Source organism: Misgurnus anguillicaudatus, unplaced genomic scaffold, assembly GCF_027580225.2.
Source record: "Misgurnus anguillicaudatus unplaced genomic scaffold, ASM2758022v2 HiC_scaffold_27, whole genome shotgun sequence".
NCBI classification, from domain to species: domain Eukaryota; kingdom Metazoa; phylum Chordata; class Actinopteri; order Cypriniformes; family Cobitidae; genus Misgurnus; species Misgurnus anguillicaudatus.
This window is the reverse complement of record NW_027395277.1, coordinates 1,935,374-1,957,240: the sequence shown is the minus strand read 5'-3', so window position 1 is coordinate 1,957,240 and position 21,867 is coordinate 1,935,374. Positions and strand designations below refer to the sequence as shown.

Sequence of the window (21,867 nt, the reverse complement as noted above, 5' to 3'; positions counted from 1 at the left end):
CACTCACTAACTAAATGCTCACCACAGTTTTAAAAATATAATAAAGTTAGTTTTAAAGTGAAAATGCATAAATGATAACAAAAGATAAGTATTTTTAGACAGAATCTTGTTAAATGCATTAATGATAACAAAAGATAAGTCTTTATAGACAGAATCTTGTTTTTTAATCAGTTATTTATTTTGTAGGCTATTGAAGATATATATGCATTGTATTTATGCATACATAAGCATGTAAAACGACCAAGTATGAATATCCACAAGACAGACAGGGAACATACCTGTATATAAGATCTTTAGATAATGAGATTATAATGGTGCTATCAGGGGATGATCATTTGAGATGGTTTTGTCGCTCTTTACTTTCTTAGACTTGCACCTTTACCGTTGCGTCTCTTTCTCGTCTTTCTACCAACAGATGTGTGTACTGTGAGCTGACGTCGCGTCAAACTACATCGTTCCAGCTGCGCACGCGTCACTGATATAAACGCGAGTAAACTTAAACTTTATAACAACTAACAGCATTATGTGCGGGAACTCCTTTCTTAATTTAGCGGCTCAGTTTCTTGTGCACGTGGGAGAGACTTCTGCATGCCAGAGAGCTGAACCAGCACAGAGAGAGCGAACGAGCGAGCGCGCGCACGAAAGAGAGAGAGAGAGCTGCACCTCACTAGTGCATTATGAAATTTCAGAAATTACTCTTTCATTTGTTGGTGGATTATTTCCCGTTTCTCTGTCACACTCAGTCTAACGTGCAGGAATGTCAAGTTGACAACGCGCACTTAATTACATTACGCAGAATAAAAAATATGTTACTGACATTTTATTTCACGTGAAGTTACAACGGACCAATCAGCAGCCATGTAACGTGCAATTAGAGTGATTGACAGAAAACCCGACAAGTTACAAAACAATATGACATTTTCAGCTCGTCATGAACGCAAACTTGGGAGGCCCTTGAACTTGGGAGGCCCCTGGGCTTCAGCCCAGGTAAGCCCGTGCATTAAGGCGGCCTTGCTTAGGGTACAAGCAGGCTCCTTTTCTTATACTTCACTAAACTTTCATTTATGTAACTCTGGACCATAAAACTAGTATTGCTGTAAGTCGCACGGATATATTTGTAGCAATAACCAATAATAAAATTGTATGGGTCAAGATTATCAATATTTTTTTAATGTCAAAAATCATTAGGATATTATGTAAACCATGAAGATGTTTTATACATTTTCTACAGTAAATATATCAAAACTTTATTTTTGTGTTGCTAAGGACTTCAGTTGGACAACTTTAAAGGCGATTTTCTCAATATTTAAATTTTTTGCACCCTCACCCTTAGTTATAGCTCAGCCAAATATTTTTCTATCCTAATAATGTAATAGTTATACATTTAAAGGGATAATTCACCCAAAAATGAAAATTTTTGTCATTTACTCACCCCCGAGTTGTTCTGAAATCTGGGGCACCATTGACTTCCATTGTTAGGAAAAATAATACATGGAAGTCAATGGTGCCCCAGATCTGCTTGGTTACAAAAAAATGAAATATCTTTATTGTTGTTATATTAAAACTAAAAAGAAATACATAAAAACTTTATTTTTGTGTTGCTAAGGACTTAATTTGGACAACTTTAAAGGCGATTTTCCTCAATATTTTTATTTTTTGCATCCTCAGATTCCAGATTTTTAATTAGTTGTATTTCAAATATGTTCCTATCCTATTATCGTAATAATTATACATTTAAAGGGATAATTCACCCAAAAATGAAACATTTTGTCATTTACTCACCCCCAAGTTGTTCTGAAATCTGGGGCACCATTGACTTCCATTGTTAGGAAAAATAATACATAGAAGTCAATGGTGCCCCAGATCTGCTTGGTTATAATTTTGAAATATCTTTATTTGTGTTCAGCATAACAAAGAGATGTATACAAGGTTATAACAACATGAGGGTCAGTAAATGATGACAGAATTAAAATGTTTGGTTGAACTATCACTTTAGGTACTAATGATTAACAACATTAGTTAGTTACGGTACATTTAAACGTGGAGAAAGCGTTGATTATGTAAACCATGAAGATATTTTATACATTTCCTACGGTAAATATATCAAAACTTTATTTTTGTGTTGCTAAAGACTTTATTTTGAAAACTTTAAAGGTGATTTTCTCAACATATTTATTTTTTTGCACCCTCAGATTCCAGATTTTCATTTAGTTGTATCTCAAATATTTTCCTATCCTATTAGCGTAATAATTATACATTTAAAGGGATAATTCGCCCAAAAATTAAACATTTTGTCATTTACTCACCTCCAAGTTGTTCTGAAATCTGGGGCACCGTTGACTTCCATTGTTAGGAAAAATAAAACATGGAACTCAATGGTGCCCCAGATCTGCTTGGTTACAAAATCGTTTTAAATATCTTTATTTGTGTTCAGCAGAACAAAGAAATGTATACAAGGTTATAACAACATGAGGGTCAGTAAATGATGACATTTTTGGGTGAACTAACCATTATGGTGCGTTCAGACCAGCCGCGGTAGAGGCGTCAAGCGCGAGTGATTTTAAAGTTGAGTCAATGTGACTTAAGTGGAGGTCTCACGGCACAAATGAGGCATTTAGCGTGACGCGGTAGACGGGTTTCCGCCGCATTTGCGTCTAGTTCACATGAATTGAGCGTTGCACGGGAAACACGCAAATTGAAAAATGTGAACTTTGGCGGAAAAACGCGCCGCGTGAATGTCTTGATGACTAGAATTTCACGCGCGAATAAAGTGAGAAAACTCAAAATGTTCACGCTGCAAACTAAACGCGGTAGACACGAATTTGACGCCTCAAACACGGCTAGTCTGAACCCACTGTTAAGGTTAGGGTTTGATTTAGGGTTAGTTGCATGTAATCATGTTACTTACTTTTATTATTATAATAATTACATGTGACGTGTAACAAAAAAACTAATACAATAAAGTGTTGGAAAATGTTTCAGATTCAGTAGTGGGGTTGATGAATAGTGCTGTAATAACAAAGTCACATAATAATGGAGATGCTTTGAAATAAGAATGAGTCTAAATGTTTTTATTGTATCTTTGAGTCTAGGACATCTTACGATTTCTTGCGATGTAATTAATTTTTCTTACCACCATAAAGATGACCTCAGGCAAAGTTCATCATGTTCATTTATGGCCGACATATACGCTCCGCTGTTTGCTGTTCTTTCATATCTTCCCTATTATGAATAATTCAATATCAATTTCTTTTGCATTAGCATCACATGATTAATCATATATCAAGTCGGGATGAAGACCGCTTTTGTCTACCCCGAAGACTTTTAGAAAGAAGTTTCACAAAATGTCTCTCTTTTCGCAGACTCGCCAAAAAATCTTGGTTCGGTAACTTTATCAACCTTGAGAAAGAAGAGCAGATCTTCGTGGTCATAAGGGACAAACCGCTGAGCTCCATAAAGGCCGACATCGTCCACGCCTTTCTCTCGGTAAGCAATTTATGTCGTCTCCGAGCACTGTGAATGACGCTTATGAATATTTCAGTATACGCTGCTGCGCTCTTCGTATTGAAAGACTTTGCTTAGCCAGAAGCCAGTGTTTTTACATCTGCAAACACTTTTTTGATTCGTGTTTCAATTCTGTAACATGTCAGCCATGTTTTCCTCCCAGCTGCCACTTATGAGAGGTCAACAGAAAATCAACCCGGGGCGTAAATCATTAGCATATAGATGTTGTGCCTGAAGAGATTTGTTCGAGAAGGGAAGAAATTTGGTGTGCTGTTTAAGGTGGTTTTATTGTGGGTTAGCAATGTTTTCTCCATGTTCAATTATTCAATAGTGGCTTTTCAATGGGATCATCTGATACAAATTCCGTGCATTTGAACAACATGGTTATTTCTAACTTCATTTTCTGGCTTTTGTTGGAGATGTGCAGTGGAGGTGGAAAGTGACAGGGAAGAATGAAGGGAATGGGATCCTGGGCAGGGACTCAAACTCGTATCACCAGTAATGTTAACACTATGTCTGTCTGTGAAATCCGGGTTCAAGTCTCATAATCTAATAATGAGATTTTACGCTATCAGTGTAAATCGCTTTGGACCAAACCCGAGCATCAAGATTTTGATTTTAAGGTACATATCGATAAACCGAACCCTCTCGTATCCTTCTTTCACAGATACCCAGCCTCAGTCACAGCGTCATCTCGCAGACGAGTTTTCGGGCCGAGTACAAATCTACGACCGGTCCCACCGTCTTCCAGAAGCCTGTTAAATTCCAGGTGGACATCACTTACACCGAGAGCATGGCGGCCACCAAGGAGAACGGCATTTATTCAGTCACCTTCACTTTGCTCTCAGGTAACCCCGGTTGATCCCATTTCTATTCCAATTGTGACCCTGGACCACAAAACCAGTCATAAGTTGCACGGGTATATATAATTAGTAGGATATTAAAGTGCCCATCTTATGACTGCTTTTCCACAAGTTAAATAGGTGTATGAGTTCCATAAAGCATGTTTCAAAAGTTGTTTGCTCGAAATAGCTTGTAGGAAAAGATTGTTACCCATCTCTAGTAGCCTCTTTTTCAGGGCATTTCAGATTGTGCCGTTTTGAGCTAGTCATTACATATTTATGCTCCTTTGATCACGCCCCACTACTAACGTCATGTGCGCGTGCATAGTGATATCGTGAGCAGTACAGACCATACTGTGTTATTTTTTTATATATTATTATTATTAACGGTTTATGTTGCCAACATACAAATCATGCAGAAAAGTATCACTAATAAGTACACTACAGGAGAAGAAACTCATGACACACAATGATTCCAGAGTCAATTGTGATGTAGCAGTTTCAACAATAAACTCGTTTTCCCTGGACAATGCTAACATATTCCCGTTATAAAACATTTTCAAACGCACTATTTTCACAAATTACAGAAATTAAGACCCGGCGGGGGATGTATACTGCTTGTGGACCGCGTGCTAATTGCTAGAAGCTAGCGGGAGGTCCGGACCGTAAAGTTATAAGAGGCTCGGGGGGTTAGCCTCGTCAGAAAAGCCGGGGCGGTAAGGCTCGGTCTCGGTTAGCTTGGCAAAAAACTTTTAGTTTGGCAAAGCACTATTACTTAGTTCTTGTAGAATTGTAAAATAAAGCCGTTAAAAATTTGTTTAAACTTTCGAAACCACGCTGTAAACTATCTAGCCTGCAAAAATATCTATATAGCCTACTGTTTACAACCAATTTTAACATCACTATACATTTAAAAGGTATAATTTACGGGATTAGCATCAATGCATGATCTCTGTTTTGAGATACAGATGCTCTAGCATCATAAATGTAGTATTTTGTGACAGAAGATGACAACATGCAAAATATAACGTGACTTCTTACCTTTTGTGTTGATACAACGATCGCGAATCGAATCCAGTCTGTTTCAGATGTGTGAATGATCCATGAAAGTCCAATAAAATACATCCAATGACCATTTTTGTCCACAAATGCGTATAATCCGTGAAATATAGATACATAGTCTGTTGTTTACATCAGAATTTGCATGAAGGTCTTATCGCCTACAATCTGATGACTATTTGCGTCGTAACACACTGTATATAAGATTACTCCGGCTTCCAATAACCACGCATTAAAACTTTGTTTTTAAAAGTAGGCGGGAGTATAATCCATAATATCCAAAGAGCGCTGTTATTTCCGTGAGAAATGATAACTGCAGGGTATCAGCGAAGTGACTGACTGCTCTGTGCTCTCTCTAGCTCCCTGGTGGGTGGAGACCTGCGAGTTGGGTGGTGGGCAGGAAAATTCAAACTGAATGTGATGAAACGGCTAGTTACGTAACAACGGAGCTGAGTTTGAACTCGCGCAATCTGAGACTCAAGGCAGAGGACATTCAGAAACCTGTATCTCACTCAAAATAGCATGGATGGATTTTGTTCCAAGTTTGTATGCGTGTGGGAGCATCAGAGACACAAAATAACACCCCAAAACCCAGAAAAAGTGAGTTTTTCATAATATGGGCACTTTAAGTAAAGATCGTATTTCATGAAGATATTTTGTAAATTTCCTGCCGAAAATATATCAAAACGTTAATTTTGTGAAATGCAGTTGCTAAGGACTTCATTTGGACAACTTGAACCTCCTAAGACCTGGTGTGTCACAGTTTTTGTTGTTTGCACCATAATACTTAAAGGCGGAGTGCACGATGTTTGAAAGCCAATGTTGATATTTGAAATCACCTAAACAAACACGCCCCTACCACAATAGAATCTGGACCTTCTTTTAAAAGACCCGCCCCACACATACGCAACCCGGAAAGGATGTCGGTTAGTAGACACGCTCCTTACTGCTGATTGGCTATAAGTGTGTTTTGTTAGTCAGCCCGTCTCCTTTTCCAAAGCGTTTGTCAAACATTGTGCACTCCGCCTTTAATTCTGTGTAACTGGAACCTGTTTCATGTTCAAAGAAAAATATTTGGTTATTATATTTATTGGTTCTTTGTAACCCTAAATAGCTGGAAGAAATGTAAAATGCAAGCCAAACCAAAGCTCGGGTCTTATGGTGCGTTCACACCAGACGCGGAAAAGGCGGCATGCAAAAATACGAACAGGCATCATGCGGCGCGGTAAGTGCGAATGGCGCGGAGAATGCGGAAGGCACAGTGCGGATGCGTGGTCCATGCAAATTGAGTGTTGCCGCGTGATCCGCGCAAGTTGACAAATCTGAACTTTGGCAGATTTTCGCGCCACGTTATCCAATCAGGATCTTGCTCTAGCAGTGACGTGATTACATAAAGCGAGCAGAAGCAGAAAACAAAACTACAAGAAGGAGATTCATCATCGCTACCTGAGACATCTTCGTACTTTTACAGGAATTTAAGTGAAAGAAAGTGAGTGAGGAGCTCGAATAATCTGATAAGTTTACTCAATTTGAGCTCTCATGACGCTAATTTATGCATAAATGTCTCGAATGACTAGAATTTCATGCGCAACTATTACGCGCGAATGAAGCGAGTAGACTCAAAATGTTCAAGCGTCCAACTACGCGTGAATAGCGTCTCTTCCGCGTCTGGTGTGAACGCACAGTTAGGAGATTAAAGACGATTTTCACAATATTTAGATTAGTAGTATTTTTGTCTTGTTTTTAGTAGAAATATCTAAAAATTCTTTAATTGAAATTGTTCTTAAAACAAGCAAAGTTATCTGCCAATGGGGTAAGAAAAAAAATTGTGAAATAAGATTTCTTTTTTCTTAAACACTTAATTCAAGTAAAAATTTCTCACCCCATTGACAGATATTTTTGCTTGTTTTAAGCTCAAATTCACTTAAATTGTATATTTTTTGTCTAAAAACTAGTATTATTTTCTTAGGTCATTTTGCTCATCAAGAAAATACATCTTGATTTCAGAATTTTTAGATATTTCTACTGAAAACAAGAAAAAAATACTAAGTAAGAAAGTCATTTTTTGCAGTGCATTAGCAATGCAAAGATTGTGGTTTTTTTTTTTCAAAATCATGGTTATTTTCTGGTAACTTTTACTACTGTAAACCATGTTTTTTTTTAAACTGCAGTAAAACCATGGTTAATTTTCGTTAGGGCAAAACCAGTCACGATCATTTTTTTTTATTGAAGATTTATACGTTATCTGAAAAAATATGTTTTTTAGTTTTGGTATCTAAGGATAAGACAACATTTAGCCAAAATACGACAAAATCTGAGTATGGAAATTTTTTTATTATGAAGATAATCGCCTTTAAAGTTGTCCAAATGAAGTCATTAGCAAAACATATATTTGGGGTAGGAAATGTACAAAATATCATCATGGCATAAAAAATCTATAATTTTGACCCATAAAATGTATTGTTGGCTATTGCTACAAATATAGTCGTGCGACTTATTGGTTTTGTGGTCCACATATTTGACTTAGTTTCTCTAAAGGAAGCAGTTTTTCTTGTTGTACCCTAGGGAGCAATCCTCAGAAAATACCCATAGATATTCTCCAGCAATCCACTTGCTCCTTACACATTTGTTTGGGCCAAATAGGCTCTTAAACACACTGATTATCCCATCAATGAAATACAAAACAACAGCCAAAGATAAATACAACATTTAAAGCACATTATTATGTTGGTTAATGCATCGTTCCCCCTTATTTTCTGCCATTAATATCCATTACGCCTCTCAGCTATTGTAGAGCAGCTCTTACCAACTGCATTACCTAATCCAGACATTAACACAATGTACGACGGTCAATAATATTAACTCAATCTTTTATTTTACAACATATCTAGTAAATGATGTTTGTTTGCATGTCCTGTAACCCGTCACAGGTCCAAGCCGGCGTTTTAAGCGGGTGGTGGAGACTATTCAGGGACAGTTGTTAAGCACACACGACCAGCCGGGTGTCCAGCAGCTGTCTGGTGAGTCTTGCTACCCTATTACCCCTACTGTACTCCCCCCTGACCCCATCATGTGCCCATTTATACCCCACTTCCATTATGCATGACCTCCAAATACCCCACAGCACACCACAACGTCCAAATATATTCACTATTACACACTATCCTGTTCAAGAGATTCACGCCGCTCCTCTGCTCCCAATCCTAAAACAACATTAGCCGTGTAGTTCCCTACATTTGTCCCACCTACAAACTTGTAGGCTAAACTTGAAACTTTGGACTGAATTTTCAATCTTTCTGTGTCAGATTTAACCCCATATTTCTACCTGATATGATCCGATCATGCATCTGTGATAAACAAACCAGGGCACAAAAAAACCTGCAAAAAATATATTTCTGGAAGTTTATTGGAAGTGTATTTGGGAATTGTATTTCTACATGTATCTTAAATGTTTGGTTTAGTTTGTGAGGCTTAATAACGTGATTATGTGGTTGTAAAGTTTGCCAAAGTGTTAAAAAAATAAAATCTAGATCGTGTGTGTGTGTGTGTGTGTGTGTGTGTGTGTGTGTGTGTATCCTTCCTCTAGTCCAGTGCTTCTCAAATAGTGGGGCGGGACCCCCAGGGGGGGCTCGAAGCGACACCGGGGGTGGCGCGTGAGACCCCGGGGAAAATACTTTTTCAGGAAGTGATTTTTTTTGCACCCCAAACACGCTGATAAGCCGCTTGAGTTTTTATTATTATTTATTGATTATATTTAATAAAATTTTTCAGTATCAAATGGTCAAAAAATATACTGTAAATAAGGATTGATTTTTATTTCAGGCAAATTGATGCATTTTAAGTTTTTTCTGTTACAGACTAAAAAACAATGTTAATAAAGTTATTCTTTGTTGTAAGTTGATTGATATTTCTTTTTTTGTGTTTTCTTTAATGTTAATAAGGATACAATGTTTTGCAGATGTGTCATTTTATAGACAAATTATACTATTTACAGTCGCGGCGGAGAGTTGGGGGGGCGCGAAATGCTTACTTCTTCCTAGGGGGGGGCGTGACAGAAAATAATTGAGAAGCACTGCTCTAGTCACACACAAGAGATGCTTTTTGACTGTGTCTTAACCATCTCCCTGATAACAGCACCCCCTGCTGGTTTGATGCACAAACAGCATCATCACATTGACATATTATAGATGGTTATAACTGAAGGTTCAAGGTTTTGTTTATTAATGACATACCAGTAGAGAATGTCTGAGACAGTACTGTATGTCTGAAGAGAAAAATATATTCAAGATAGCTTATATTTAACTAAATCAGCAGTGACCATTACATATGGTATTATGCATACACAAGAATGTGTAATATATATTATCGTTGTTAGTCTCAGAATCAATGATGGATCAACGTGAGCAGCGGCGGCCGGTGACTTCTTTTTTCGAGGGTGCTCGATGCAAAGTTCATCACAACATGTATGTAGCCCATCATGTGTGTGGTCCTTTTTTTAAATTATATGTTCTGCGCATCGAGTGATCCTATGTGCATCACGTGTCTTGTAAAAATAAGTGCCTGCTGCAGATGCGTCTGGGTTTATGATAAAAGAGACTTTTTATTATTATTTTATTATTATTAGTTACATTTATATAGCGCTTTTTCTGCAGACCTCAAAGGGCTTTATATATGAATGGGGGAATCTCCTCAACCACCACCAACGTGCAGCATCCACCTGGATGACGCGACGGCAGCCATATTGCGCCAGAACGCCCACCACACACCAGCTTATTAGTGGAGAGGAGACTGAGTGATATTTTTTTGCCAGATACTCGCATAATCTCATGCGTAGTCAGAGTTTACTGTTAAGGGAGTGTCTTGTGTGTATTTTGTGAACGTGAGCATCTCTTTTATCATAAACGGTTTTGACGCGTGTGCAGCAGGCACCATAGGTGTCATTTATACTGGGGACGCTGGGGACATGTCCCCACCACTCTTTGAAAGCATTTGGTTAAAATGTTCTGAAAAATCAAGCAATACCTGTGCGCCTTTCACTGCCATTTGTGTCTTGTTTTTAGTAGAAATATCTAAAAATAAGCCTGTTTTTAGACAAAAAAAATACAATTTAAGTGAATTTGTGATTAAAATAAGCAAAAATATCTGCCAATGGGGTGAGAAAAAAATCTTAAAATAAGATTAATTTAACACTTAATTTAAGCAAAATGTTCTCACCCCATTGGCAGATAATTTTGATTGTTTTAACTAGACTTATTTTCTTATGTCATTTTGCTAATCAAGAAAATATATCTTGATTTAAGAATTTTTAGATATTTCTACTGAAAACAAGACAAAAATAAAGTGTACACTGCAAAAAAATGATTTTCAAGAATAAAATTCTTAGTACTTTTGTCTTGTTTTCAGTAAAAATATCTAAAAATTCTTAAATGAAAATAAATTAAGTAGTTTTTAGACCAAAAATATCAAATTTAAGTGATTTTGAGGATAAAAAAAATCTGAATTTTTCTTGAATTTAGTGTTTAATAAAAAAAGTTCAAGATTTTTTTGCTTACCCCTTTGGAAGATTTTTTTGCTCGTTTAATGCACAAAATCACTTAAATTTGATATTTTTGGTCTAGAAACTAGACTTATCTTCTCGGGTCATTTTGCTCATGAAGAAAAAGCATCTTAAATTAAGATATTTTTAGATATTTCTACAGAAAACAAGACAAAAATAAAGAGTACACTGCAAAAAATTATTTTCAAGAAAAAAATCTTAGTACTTTTGTCTTGTTTTCAATAAAAATATCTAAAAACTCTTAAATTAAAATAAATTAAGTAGTTTTTAGACCAAAAATATCAAATTTAAGTGATTTTCAGGATAAAAAATCTGAAAATCTGAATTTTTCTTGAATTTAGAGTTTAATAAAAAAGTTCAAGATTTTTTTGCTTACCCCTTTGGAAGATTTTTTTTTGCTCGTTTAATGCACAAAATCACTTAAATTTGATATTTTTGGTCTAGAAACTAGACTTATTTTCTTGGGTCATTTTCTTCATGAAGAAAAAGCATCTTAATTTAAGATATTTTTAGATATTTCTACTGAAAACAGTAGAATTTTTTTTTCTTTAAAATCATTTTTTGTTGAGGGTTTTTTGCTGACTATTTTTGTGTTGTTGACTGGCCTACGCTATGCCCATTTTCCATGTGCCGTTATTTAATATTTTTCCTGGCTTGCTGTAATGTTTTTCCTGATCTGATCTTTTGTCCCCTGCACTTTTCAACACAAACTGACGCCCCTGGCAGGAACTTATTTTAACAAAACATGTGATGCATATGGTTCACATGACGCAACAAACACATATTTTGAAAATGCGAGCAACAGTCATGACACTCCGAACACTTATTTTGAATTTGCGCCCCTCGGATGAGCATTCACGAGCCGCCGCTGAACATAAGGTGTATTTTTACACCTACAGATCATCTTAAGATGTTAGATCTTTCTCTCTTTTGACTTCTGTCACTTCTGTGTCTGTGTGTCAAATAGTTTCTGGTGTTATAATATATAAAAATTATATACATTATATTTTATTTTAATGTTTTTAATATTTTAATCTATTTATATACGTTTTTTTCCAAATAAGCATACACAACATTAATATGGTCCTACTGTAAGTGAACTCCTCCTGGTCTAGATGCAAACATCTGCTTCTGCGTTTGTTCATTAAAAAGCTCATATGCTTCATTTGACACGATGAAGAGAGTCTCTGATGATACGATGCACTCATCCGCTTTATAACCCTCAAATGATTGAACACATTTCAACTTCTATGTTACTAATTATAATATTTTATTGAGTATCAACATATGGTTCTGTCTCTTATGCATGTATACAGAAAACTCTCAGAAAGTCTCAAAGTCAAAGTGTGGTAAGACATCATCTAAATGCACTATAACATTGCACTATAAATGTATACTGTACACACTGACTTTTCTCTCTCTAAAACACCCTTTATGATTTTAAAATGCATGTCACATTTGAAGTCACGCACATCAGTGCACCCTTCTTTTTAAAGAAACACTTCACCCAAAAATGAAAAGCTGTCATTATTTAAACATTACACGCTGTTGTCTGTGCAACACACAAATATATTTTTGAAGAATCTTCAATTTTTAAGTGACTTCAAATATCTGTCAAACTTCACCCAAAAAAGTCATTTATTTGATGTGAGTGTTAAATTATAAAGCCATACTTTATTTGAAGAACAGACTGAACTGTATGTTTTTATTAATTATTTAAACACTGTTAGAAAAAAATGGTCAAAATATGTATACCTGTCACTGGGGCAGTAGTCCTAATATGTAGGTACAGATATGTATACATATGGTACCAATATGTATCTTTGAGGTACTAATAAGCACTCTTTGGTACCAATAGGTACCTCAGAGGAACTATTATGAACTCTTTATGTGCAATCTGTACTGTTTAAAAGGGTAGTGCCTCGCTGATAACACATTTTGAGCACTTTTCTGACACAGTATTCATTATTCACTAATATATTACCCTAACGTGATCATTGAGTTCTCTTTAAAGAATCAAAATATGTCAGATTTACTTGCATTTGCTTCACTTTTCAGTCTGTTATTCACATCAAGCTGCTGATCTTAGATCAAAAATGCCAAAAAGTCACCACATATTTGGTCTAAAGGATTTGAGAGGTTTGTCATATGAGTCTGGCAAGCTCGGCTTTGGGTGAATCTTCATGTCTTAGAAATAAATACCTTTCACTAGTAATGTTCAGTTATTTGGGCAAGTATGTGGGCCATCATCTGTCAAGGTTTTGTGTAATTATGTGTAAGTGTGTGAGTGCCTGTATGTGTGTTTATGTGAGATTTTCTCATTAAGAGGCTTCTAGGAAGAACTGTTCACAGCCTGTCTGATAAATATTGCTTACAATAATAACACTGTCACAAAGTTAAGATTCACCCACCTTTACAGTTTGCTTAGAAATTTAGGAAATATGCATAGATTTTTTTAATCAAAAGATCCACCCATCAATATAATTTTTTTTGCAAACATATATCTATTACAACTGTAATATACATCCAAACCATCCTATATCTTTTGAACCAAAGCGCACATATTAAAAAAAAATGGTGTTTACAATTTTCTGGTTACAATGGGAGTGAACGGTGACCCACTGTCTCGATGCAGAAGCAATATAAAATAACTCCATGACTTGTGCCATAGGCCTATATGTAATGTCTTAAAGTATACGAGTAGGTTTGGTGAAAGTAAAATTAAACGCAAGCCATAAGTTTTTGACCTGTGCCTTTTTCCGTGTGTATTGTTCATAAGAGTGCAAGGAATAAGGAATTATATATTTCATATTTTCATATATAAAATAATGACTTTTTTATATTTTCATATATGAAATAATGGATGTTTTTTGTATTTTTATATATAAAATAACGGATTATGTTTGTTTATGGTGTATTTTTTATATTATGAAATAACGGATTATATATTTGTAATTTTTGTATATGCATTGTAAAAAATACCTTGAATATATAAAAATACCTTGAACCTTGAATATTATTTCAGTTTATTTATGCCTAAAAAAAATTCCCATAACATTTTTCACTTTAGATGAAAAATGTAAGTTTTACCAATTAAAGTATACTTTTTTAAGTTGATCCAATTTTTACTTTGTACACTGTGAAATAACGGATTATATTTTTTTATATTTTCATATATCAAATAATGGATTATATATTTTTAATATTTTCATATAAAATAACGGATTATATATTTTTTATATTTTCTAATGAAATAACATTTTATATTTTTTATATTTTCATTAAAATAACGGATTATATATATATTTTTATTATAAAATAACGGATTATATATTTTTTATATTTTCATATGAAATAACAGATTATAGATTTTTTTACTATTTTCATATGTAAAATAATGGAGTATATTTTATATTTTCATATCTAAAATAATGGATTCAATTTGTTTTATGGTTTCATATATGAAATAACGGATTATATATTTTTTTATATTTTCATATAAAATTACTGATTATATATTTTTTATATTTTCACATAAAATTACTGATTATATATTTTTATATTTTCATATTAAAATAATGGATTATATATTTTTTATATTTTTATATGAAATAACAAATTATATATTTTTTATATTTTCATATGTAAAATAATGGATTATATTTTATATTTTCATATCTTAAATAATGTATTACATTTGATTAATATTTTCATATATGAATTTTTTTAAATATTTGTATTTTTTATGGTTTTATATATGAAATAACGGATTATATATTTTTTATATTTTCTCATGAAATAATGAATTATATATTTTTTATATTTTCATATATGAAATAATGGATTATTTTTTATATTTTCATGTATTTAATAATGGATTAAATTTGTTTAATATTTTCATAAATGAAATAGTTAAAATATTTGTATTTTTTATATTTTCATATATGCACTATAAAAAGTAAAATCTGGATCAACCTAAAATTTTACTTCAATTTATTGACGCCTATAAAAAAATTCTTACTTTGGATAGAAAAATTGAATAGTTTCGTTGCAAAACGAGATAAATCTGGGTTTTTTTCAGAAATTTCGTTTTTTGGTTGTTCATTCCAATTAATATCAATTCAACTGCAGTTGGTTTGTTTTGATTTAAACCTTCATAACTTAAAAAATACAGCTAAGTAGCACCATAAAACAAAATAATAACATGATAACATAATAATAAACATGTTTTGACAAACATTTTAAAAAATGGATTTATCTCATTTTGCAACGAAACTCTTCAATTTTAGTTTTACCAATTAAACTAATTTTTTTAGTTGATCCAATTTGTACTTTTTACAGTGTGAAATAACAGATTATATTTTTTATATTTTTATATGAAATAACGTATTATATTTTTTTATATTTTCATAAATAAAATAATGAATTATATTTGTTTAATATTTTCATATATGAAATAGTTAAAATATTTGTATATTTTGTTTTCATATATAAAATAATGGATTATATATATTTTTATATTTTCATATGTGCACTGTAAAAAGAAAAAGCTGGATCAACCTAAAATATTACTTCAGTTTATTAACGCCTAAAAAAATTTTACCTAAATTTTCTCACTTTCAGTGAAAAATTTAAGTTAAAAATGTTTAACTATTTTAGGTTTTACCAATTAAAGTAATTTTTTAAGTTAATCCTTATATCAGATAGATTATATAAATATTTTACTCATAGGTTCAGTTTTCAAGAAAAAAAAATACTGATGAAACGATGCTTTGCAACAACAATGCTTGGATCAGCTTAAAACAGCTACAATGCCCCAAACATAGTCATGATTCTTGTCAGCAGGAATTAGAAATGTTTAACTTCTGTCTTCACAGTCCCCTGTAGTATTAGTTTTTCTTTTTTCACTCTCTCCTGTCTTTACCCCTTTCTGTCCTCCTCATGTGAACCCACTTGTTCATTTCTCTGTTTGTTCTCTCTTTTTCTGTTTGTTCTCTCTTTCTCTATCTTCTTTTCTTTCTGTCTGTGTACCTAGGCAGCCCGTTGAGTAACTTCTTTGACGTAATTAAACAACTTTTCTCAGACGAGAAGAACGGCCAGGTGCCTGTTTCACCTGGCACACCCAACAGACCCCCCCGTCACCACGAACCCCAGCCTAGTGACTCTAAATGCCAAGCCAGGGACAATGCCAGACTGCTGGCATCTGTTGGGACACAGGAGCAGCCCTAAAACCTTCATACACCCCTGACAATACTGACAAACACAAATCCAGACACACTTTCCCCTTCATCGCCATGTTGTTGTGCCAGCCCCTTCCCGGCCTCTCCTGCTGTTTCTATCCCAGATATTTTTTGCATTTCTTTACTGTTTCTTCCTGTTTTCCTCACCATTGTGATGGTTGTTTCTACTACCAGGTTTTATCCAGAAATCGTATTAAAACTCCGCCCCCCACTCCTACTTCACATCCCGTGATGGACATTTATTGACCGAGGGCACTTTTCATGATGAACTTGCAGGTTACCGTGGAGACGGACCTTCATCCTTTGTCACAGTTTTTCCTTTCCACGTTCCGACACCTTGACTCTCAACGAGGATTACTGTACAAACACACACGCTTGTTCCCGTTCAATCCTATACCATTATCTGTTCACTGTTCACACTTACACAAACACACGGGCTCTGTTTCAAAACCTAGTATGCTGTCTACAGAGGTAGCATAGCAGTATAGGCGTCTTACTAAAGTAGGACATTTAGTTATTCTGCTGTATAAGGTGTTTGCTTTGCAAAAAAAACAATCCCATAATGCACTGCAAAATGTTTTTTTTTAGAAAAATTCCTACCAAAGGGTAATATTAATAAAAACATGTTAAAAAATCTATGTCCGAAAAGAGCCCCTCTATTCCTCCATTCAGTATTCAACACGTTTTCATTATTCATTATTGTGGTGCATTGTGGGATTGAATACGTGCACTCGATAATGTTCACTATAATTTCAGCAACATGATCTCACAGATTACGTGAAATAGTCACAAAATATTTTGCAAATTTTTTTGTGTCAATGTCACGTATTTCCGCCATTTTATGTGTCCGTGCCACGACTTTCTTTTCGTGTCAGTTTCACGTATTGATTATTCAACTGTTTTTACCGTATTGGTTTGGGGTTAGATTTAACTACCGGACATTCGTTCGAATCTCACTTTTCATTCACGATATATAATGATATATTCCGATGTCACGTTTATTGTGCAACGTCTGGGAAACAAATACGCCCCCTTGTGGAATTTCAGCTATGGATTGCTTTATACTCTTTTTTTCGTATGCTTTTTAAACCATTGTCTCCTGATGTTAGGATTAGAGCTGGGTTTGGGTAAGGATGTCATTTTATGTAACAAAAAGTCGTTTTAACCCAAAACCGAAGCGACAATGGTAAGAAAATAGGAAAAACAGTTGACTAACCAATACTTGAAACTGACACGAAAAGAAAGTATACGTGGCACGGACACGTAAAATGGCGTAAATACGTGACTATGACACAAATATTTTGTGACTATTTCACGTAATTTGTGAGATCAAGTTGAATTTCAAACACCACAAAATGGCCGTCCTCTCAAACAGTGCACTTTTTAAGGGTTTAATGAGCTATTTTGTGGTGTTAGCTTAGCAACATGCTAATGCAAACTCCAATAACATTAATGGCTATGAACGGCATTCCAGATTTTAGTAGGACGTTGTTTTGAAAAGCAGCTGTCTATGTAGACATCTCGCTTGGTTTTGAAACCAAGCACAATATCAGATCTACTGTAAGCACACACAACTCTTGGATGTTTGCACTTAACTCAATAAAGCGCGCTGAAGGAAAAACACAAAACTGAAACTTTGAAAGCTTGACCGGAGGAGATGTGAATCTTCACAGATTGTATGGATTTGTGTGCATTTATTTATTTATGACTTTTCGAATGATGAACTCATTGCTGCAAAAGGACCGAACTTTGGGAAGCATTCGGGATTCGGACAAAGGGTCGGGTGGGTTAAAATCGAATTAATTTAACAAATGAATCTCTTGTACAAATTGAACATAATTCTGTATAAATGCAATGTCTTGTAGACGTGACACTAGGTTTAGTTTTGTTGTAGATTTGGATTTCTAACCTTGCGTTGCAAGTCTTGATTATTTCCCCCCATGTACTGACAAATCCAGCTAAAACCAGCAAAAACCATCTTAGTCTCCCAGCCTGGTTTTAGCTGCTTTGTGGTGTAGCAGGCTAATTTTAGAGGGGTTTTGGCTATATTTTAGCTAGTCTTAGCTGGAAGACCAGCTAACCCACCAGCTTAAACCAGCTGGTCCTTTCAGCCTGGCAAAGCTGGTTAAGCTGGTCTTCCACCCTGGTCAAGCTGGTGAGTCAGCTGGTTTTTGTTGGTGGGTCAGCTGAAGATGTTGCCAAAACCCCTATATTTTGGACCGGTTAACCAGCTTAAACCAAGCTGGGAGACTAGCTAAAACTAGCCAATCAGCTTAGGCTGGTTTCAGCTGGTCTTTTCAGTAGAGTATTTATCTGTTTATTACGTTATCGAATGATTTTGTTCCTGTTCATACAGTATAGATGCTGAAATAAAATTTGTATTTGTCTTTTTTTCATATTTCATGTTCACTACCAGCAGATACAAAAAAGATGTTAAATACATTGTGGATATTTTTGTATTTTCCTTATGTTTGTCCATATATTTATTATCATGCAATGACATACATAAATATATATGAGAACTTGAATGTTATTTATTTATGACAATAATGTGTTTGTTTGTATCAGGGCAACACAGTTTTGTTTGAACGAATCTTTCTTATGTCTTGATTTATGCAAGTACTGTAAAGTCTTTCTTTTCTAGATTGATAATAGTGTGTTAAAAACAAACAAGCAAGCCAACAAAAAGCTCATTTATGAATGTAGTTTAGCCTCGGTGGGGAGAGAATGAACTTCTCATATCATTGATGATAAAAAGCTGTTCTTGGATCAGTTGTATTGTAAATATGTTGTTCCTGCTCTTTGCGTTTGACTTGTATTGCTGTGTGCATGCGCGTTTTCTTTGCATGGCTTTCGCGTACCGATTTCTCGCTTTCCTTCTGTTGAAAAAAAGACTCTTGCCTTCACCCCTGTATTTACCTCTGTTATCGATGCTTTATTTTATTTCTTTCCTGTCACTTTTTATAGTATCTTATGCACTAAATATCTGCGCGGCAAGCGAGCGACGCAGCAAAATCGTGACGCTCTCTTGCGACGCAGACATCTTTTTTCGTCTGTACCTTTAAGAGAAAGGTTTCGAATGTTTATGACCCCCAGTTTACAGCTTGTTTTAATGAAACAATAATAAAGCAATACCTGTTGTTAAATTTCCTATTTTATACAGTTGAACAAAGCTAAACTTAAACGAAGAAGGAACATACAGAGCAGGAACGTGCATTTAATGATGTAAAAATCCCCTTGTATTATAACTGTGATCAATTTCAGAGAAAAATGAAAACAATAAACTCCTTCACTTAATAGGAATATCTGTAGATTTCTGTAATGTTTCAATAAGTGATCAGGTTTGTATGTTAGATGTGTGTGTGTGTGTGTGTGTGTGTGTGTGTGTGTGTGTGTGTGTGTGTGTGTGTGTGTGTGTGTGTGTGTGTGTACCTGGTAATTATGACGTTGTGGGGACCAATTGTCCCCACAAAACATGGAAACCAGAATGTGTTTGTGTGTGTGTGTGTGTGTGTGTGTGTGTGTGTGTGTGTGTGTGTGTGTGTGTGTGTGTGTGTGTGTGTGTGTGTGTGTGTGTGTGTGTGTGTGTGTGTGTGTGTGTGTGTGTGTGTTGGTGCATTATGCTAGGTTGTATGTGTGTTGGCATGTGTGTTATTTTATGTGTTTTACAGATTTTTACAGATTTATCTCACACATCGCCTGATACTGTAAGTATTTCCGTAATAACAGCTTGCATCTGTCATATGTCATCTGGTCAACATTTTGGTCTGTCAGTTTATGTTTGTACGGTTTATACTGGTATTGATGATAACCATGCATTATTAAAAAGCATGAGTATTGATTTTGTATTTAGTACACCAGTGGCTCTCAAACTGGGGCCCCTCAGATGGTGATGGGGCCCCAGTTTTATGATATATGGCAGAGGTTCCCAACGTCATTGATGCAGATGTTCATATTAAACATTTTCTAAAATTAAATTTTTTTGTTTAATTTGTACATTACAAAAATGTTAATTGAATTTAAAGTTAAGGAATTAAAGTAAATAATTTTTATTTTTGATGTATACTTACAAAACTCAACAAACTCAGGTACTATACACACAGACAAAATGATTGGAAAAATTATTTCTTTTTTACAACAGTTACCTTTGAAAATAAAACTGCATTAGTTGCATGCATACACAGGGTAATGTTTGCTTATTTATTTTTAAGTATTATAAATTATAAATTAGGAGAATCAGGGCAATTTTAATGTAACACAGCAACATTTACCTCAGTCACGTTTGATTTTTGGCCCTTGGTAGGAAAAAGCTTGGGCACCTTTGATATGGAATATATTATTTTTTCATATATTTTGTAAATCAAACATATCAACAGAACTACATTGTATGGTTCAAGTAAAGTTTAATTTAAATGCTTAGTTTGAGATAAATCTTGGGGTCAGGTGCAAAGGGGATGGACCTTTGATTGAAGGGGTGGTGGGGATGCACATGCTAAAAAGTGTGAGAACCACTGTAATGCGCATGTGATCCTGGACCACAAAACCAGTCATAAGTAGCACAGGTATATTTGTAGCAATAGCCAACAATACCTTGGATCAAGAAAAATCTTTAGAATTTAATGCAAAGATCATGCCCCATAAATATATTTTGTACATTTCCTTCCATGAATATATCAAAAATGTATTTATCATTAGTAATATGTGTTTCTAAGGACCTCATTTGGACAACTTTAAAGGCAATTTTGTATCTCGGCAAAATATATGTCCATCACAAACCATACATAAATAGAAAGCTTATTTATTCTGCTTTCATGTAGGGGAGAGCGGGACACAAACTAATGCTTTTTTACTTTGGCTCATTCAAAAAAATATTTAAGTTAAATTAATCATTTTTTACACAATCAACACACACATCTCTGCTACAAATGAAAACTTAAAGTTTGTTTGTGAGAGCTACCGTTATCGTACAATTACACCAAAATTTACCCCACAGGTGGGGTTAATTGTAACAAACAGAGGGTATACCACCTGCTATTTAGTTAAAAAAATATAATTCAATAAAATTCTCCCTATAATAGATATCCACACATTTATCCATCCATGATCCTTCATCTGACCATCCTTGTATTAAGCGTCCATGCATATAAATAGCTTTTTATGAAAGGGCTGCACAATTAAGACAAAATTTTCCCCTGATATTGTATTAACAGTTAACCTTTTGATGAATATTATTCACATTGTTTTCATTTCTTTATCATTATATACCTGAGGCTTAATTGTAACAAAGTGTGACAACTAACCCCGCTGTGTAATTTTTTTTTCAATCCCAGCTATCAGTTACTACTACAGTATGAGGAAATTTACTTTTATGCCTCCAAAACACCCTTTGTTCAATATCTTAACCAAAACACATCAAAACTTTTCAGTAATTCACAGGAGATCTTCTGACAGGAAGAGGAAAATACCAAAAGCACTGATTGCTCGGCCTTTTATAAATATGTAAAGTAGATGCGTTACAATTAACCCCACGTTAGTTTGTGCCCCGCTTACCCCTATATATAAACTTCAATTTCAAAACAATTTACCCTTGTAAATACTGGTTTTGTGCTAATAGCCTAAATACCTCAGCAGCCATTTAAGATGTTGCCTTGAGGACCACAATTGT

The 21,867-nt window shown here is 34.6% G+C and overlaps 1 protein-coding gene across 2 annotated transcripts in view; it reads left to right on the top strand.

The window, feature by feature from the left end:
* The window catches only part of LOC129434000 (serine/threonine-protein kinase BRSK2), a 237,953-nt gene extending 218,448 nt beyond the window's left edge, over positions 1 to 19,505 (top strand). Inside the window, exons 16-19 of one of the 2 annotated variants that reach the window (XM_073864685.1) lie at positions 3,363 to 3,486; positions 4,172 to 4,352; positions 8,336 to 8,425; positions 16,377 to 19,505. In XM_073864685.1, the coding sequence (XP_073720786.1) occupies positions 3,363 to 3,486; positions 4,172 to 4,352; positions 8,336 to 8,425; positions 16,377 to 16,399 (418 nt within the window). In that variant the 3' untranslated portion in view covers positions 16,400 to 19,505. Of the gene's footprint in view, positions 1 to 3,362; positions 3,487 to 4,171; positions 4,353 to 8,335; positions 8,426 to 15,997; positions 16,357 to 16,376 lie in introns of those variants that run through there. The other variant, XM_073864684.1, reaches the window with a different exon arrangement.
* The last annotated feature ends 2,362 nt before the right edge of the window (positions 19,506 to 21,867 follow it).